Raw genomic sequence first — 4,206 nt, forward strand, 5'->3', positions numbered from 1 at the left:
ACCCGCGTCCCCTGCATCGGCAGGCGGACTCTCAACCACTGCGCCACCAGGGAAGCCCTGTACATTCTTTTTTAATATTCATTATGGTTTATCACAGGATATTAAATATAGTTCCCTGTGCTCTACAGCAGGACCTTGTTGTTCATCCATCGCCCCCCTTTCTTTGGATCTTGTCTTCCTCTGCCGTTCGGCCTGTTCCCCTCTGTCTCTCTGTCTCTCTGTCTCTCTGTCGTCTCTCTCTGCCAGGCCCCAGGCCCCTTTCCCTCTGTCCTCATTTGGGATCTGATCTCATCCACCTCTCTGTCGCTCCCTCTCCCTCTGTCTCCCTGCCTTCCTCTGGAGCTCTGTCTGTCTGTCTTTCTGCTCTCGTTTCTTCTCCCTCATTCCTCGTCTTGGTGTCTCTCTCCTGTGCCTGCCTCTCTTTCTCTCTGAACAGCCCGCATCTCCCCGGGGAAGCGCCCGCTACCCTCTGAGCCCGCAGTGCTGTGTGTGGCCTCCTTGGTTGAGGGCTTTGATGGCGAGAGGGGTCTGGCTTCCCTGAGCTGAGGCATGAGACCCCTCAGGTGCTTCCTGGGCTTCCTGCTGCACTGGCTCCCACCAGCCTGTCGCTGGCTTGTCCATGTCACCCCCACCCCAGGGGGCCAGAGCAGGGGCTTGGTTGGAGGTGGCTTGGGGTCACAGAGGCCAGACCCCAAGACCCTGCCTCTGTGCAGCTGCAGGTCTCGGGGGCTTGGTCTCCCCGGCCCACGTTTCTAAGGCTGTGGCAGTTTCTCTGTGGCCGGTTTCCCGTGGCAGGTGTGGCTGACGGGAGAGGGGAGCCTGGGTGTGTGTAGGGGTGATGGCAGCTCCGGGGAGGGCAGGAAGCCACAAGACCTTGACCCCCTTTGGAACCCTCTTTTCTGCAGACCACGCTCAACCTAGGTGTGGGTGGGGACACCTTGTACGTGACGGGGGAAGGACACACATTGGCAGTTCGTGGCTCACCCTGGGGGGGCTACGGATGTGTCTTAGCTCACCGGGAGCCAATAGGGGCAAGTAGGGGTGAACTTCAGCAAGGGACGGAATTCCTGAAAGCCTGCATTTCTGACCTGCCCGGTTGGCCATTTCCATCCTCCTTAGAAACCAGGCGATGCGGAAAAAGTTAATCTTGTACTTCAAGAGGAGGAATCACGCCCGGAAACAATGGGTAAGTCATCACCTCGTCCCCCAGCCCTGGGATCTCTTCTGCTGCCCCCTCCCCTCCACGGACCAGGCTTCCTTGAGAGCCGAGACCTTCCAGGCCACTCAGGCCACACCCACCGGGATCCCTGGGTTCTGCAGCTCATTCCTGCGTGTCCAGGCTGTGAAGAAAAGCGAAGGGCAGTGAGAGAAATGGGAAAAGACAGCAGCTGCTTCCACGAAGCTGGGGGCTCAGGGCTCGGCTGCCTCAAGGAAGCTGGGGTGTGAATGGGTGGGGAGGCTGGGAACTGTGCCCCTCCTTTTCCAGCCTGGAAGGGGAGAAAGCAAAATGTTGGCCGGGAAGATTGGTTCCTTGTCAGGGGCCCTACTGTGGCTATTTTAGGCAGAAAGAGAGAGGTTTGTTGGCAGAGGTGGAAGACTGGGGTGGGCTGTGTGCTGGGTGGCAGTGACTGCAGGGGGCTCCCTGAGAAATGAGCTTTGCCCAGCCCGCTGTGCCCATTCCGGGCTCAGGAAAATCCGGGCCCAGAGAAGCAGTGAGGCCCCCCCTTGCTTAGAAAGTGGTACGGACTCCTGCATCCCACCGCACACTCTGCTGTCTCAGCTGGGAGGCATGCCCGAGGCAGGGGGAGCACATGTGAAAGAACACCTTCTGTTGTGGTTTAGGGTGGGCGTTTACGTCACTGGTTTGCTGGGTGAGGTTAGGGCTGAGCGATGGAGGGGGAGTTACCCATTAGTATTCTTTCAGCTGTGAGAGGAAGAAGCACTGGCTCAGATGGGCTTAAACAGTAAAGGAATTTGTGTAGCTGATGAAGTCCACGGAGTGGAGTTCAGGAGTGGTTTGATCAGGTTGCACCTTCATTTCTATGCCGTTTTTCTTCAAGTCTGCATATTAGGACATTGACAAGCTGGTTTTCCTTTGGGACCTGAATTTCTACAGCAGGTTTGAGTCCTTCTAGAGCCAGAGACAGAGCTGCTCTTTCTCAGACCATCTCACAAAAGCTCTGATTTCACCACTTGAGGGCCTCGGTCCCTCTGAACCAGTTTCTGAACCCACCCTGCTCTGGCCTTAGACCTTGGCTGGGCCCTTGGAGAAGGGATACATTTCTGGCCCACATGCTGGGCGACTGGGAAGCTGGTTGGGCGGCACCCTAGACCCCAGGGCCCCACGGGGTGAGAAGTGGTGGGCTTCCCTTTTCTTTCCAACCTCCTGAGACTCCCAGATTGACTGGATGGTGACCTGAGGTGCCTGGCTGGATAGATGGGGTTCAGGAAACGGGGCATCCCATCTCATTCATCGAGTTAAGAAATAGTTACTGAGCACCTGCTGTGCGCCTGAGTGGAGGAGATGCAGTGATAAGTGCCGTGCAGAGGGATGGGGCTGGGGACAGCCTGGATAGCCGACCAGGGTACTGAGAGAGGAATGCCCAGAAAGGACCACCCATGTGAATGTCTGGGGGTGTGAGTGTCAAGGAGAGGGTGCAGCAAGTGCAGAGGCCTTGAGGCAGGAACCGGCCTGGGGGGGTAACACCGGACAGCATGTAGCAGGCAAGCCTGAAGTATAGGGCATGCGTGGGGGGCTGTGGTCGAAAATCATGGGCGCCAGGTCACCTGGAAATGGAATGTCTAGGTTTTACTCTAAATACAGCTGGACACTTATTCTTTTTTTTTTTTTTTTTTTTTTTTTTTTATTTATTTATGGCTGTGTTGGGTCTTCGTTTCTGTGCGAGGACTTTCTCCAGTTGTGGCAAGCGGGGGCCACTCCTCATCGCGATGCGCGGGCCTCTCACTATCGCTGCCTCTCTTGTTCTCTGCGGAGCACAGGCTCCAGACGTGCAGGCTCAGTAATTGTGGCTCACGGGCCCAGTCGCTCCGCGGCATGTGGGATCTTCCCAGACCAGGGCACGAACCCGTGTCCCCTGCATCGGCAGGCGGACTCTCAACCACTGCGCCACCAGGGAAGCCCACTTATTCTTAATGTATTCTTAATAAAGAATACAAAATCTTTTAAGAATCTTTAGTTATTCGGAAAATTTGACAGTGATACAGGAAATCTGACAGAAGAGTAACAGTGAACACCTATAAGCCCGCTATCTAGAATCCATCACGGTTAACATTTCTTTATATTCGCTTTGTGTGTGTGTGTGTGTGTGTGTGTGTGTGTGTGCGCGCGCGCGTGTGCGTGTGTAAGTATGAATGTTTTTGTGTTGAGCTGTTAGAACGCAGGTGCAGACACCCAGACCCTCACCTGGAACACTTCCTGGAGGAAGGGAATTCTCTCTTTATCGCACCTAACGATTCACAGCTTCTCCTGATTCACAGCTTTTCCCCTGTAGTCCTGCCCAGGGGTGGGGTTCCTTTGGGGCTGGAAGCAGGAGATCTGATTTACATTTTAAAAGGATCCCGGGGGCTGCTGGGGGGTGGAGTTGGGTGGGTGTCAGTTGTTCAGAAATCTCCCAGGGCTCCTTGTGGAGGGGTCCTTTAGGGGATGGAGGGAAAATGGGCTTATTTAAAGATAGAGGAACTGGAGAGACTTCTAAGAAATTCTGGGTTCGCTTTGTGGCCAAGCTGAGCCCATCTTAAGAGAGGCCCTTGTGAAAATGAATTCCTAAACCACAGAAGCTGCAACGGGAGGGCGTCTGGAATGATCTCATTTTTGTTCTTATATAAATGAGCCCAGAGCCCCATGCATCGTCATCAGCAAGGACTGGGAGGGCGCTTGGCCAAGACGGGCCCCCTCAGATCTGCATGCTCCCCGCCCGCCCCCACCCCCCCCACGTCAGTCAGGTCCCCTTCTGTGGGGCCCTCACTCCTTAGAGGTTCCTGGGACCCACGCTGCCCTACGCTCCTGCTCTGCCCAGTGAGCTGAGGCTCTTCCCCCAGAGGGGCACCCAACCCCAACAGGAGCCTCCACCAGGCCTGCCCTGTCCTCCCCTGGGAAGCTGAGCTCGCCCGCCCCACACCCCCTGAAGCCAGATTGTGTGTGTGTGTGTGTGTGTGTGTGTGTGTGTGTGTGTGTGTGTGTGTGTG

General features: G+C 55.7%; 1 protein-coding gene across 1 annotated transcript in view; it reads left to right on the forward strand.

Annotated features, from left to right (window-relative positions):
* NCOR2 (nuclear receptor corepressor 2) overlaps window positions 1-4,206 on the forward strand; it is a 160,842-nt gene that overhangs the window by 50,401 nt on the left and 106,235 nt on the right. Inside the window, 1 exon segment of the mRNA XM_007448653.1 lies at window positions 1,120-1,186. Within this exon segment, the coding sequence (XP_007448715.1) occupies window positions 1,120-1,186 (67 nt within the window).

Source organism: Lipotes vexillifer, unplaced genomic scaffold (assembly GCF_000442215.2).
Source record: "Lipotes vexillifer unplaced genomic scaffold, Lipotes_vexillifer_v1.1 scaffold21, whole genome shotgun sequence".
NCBI classification, from domain to species: domain Eukaryota; kingdom Metazoa; phylum Chordata; class Mammalia; order Artiodactyla; family Lipotidae; genus Lipotes; species Lipotes vexillifer.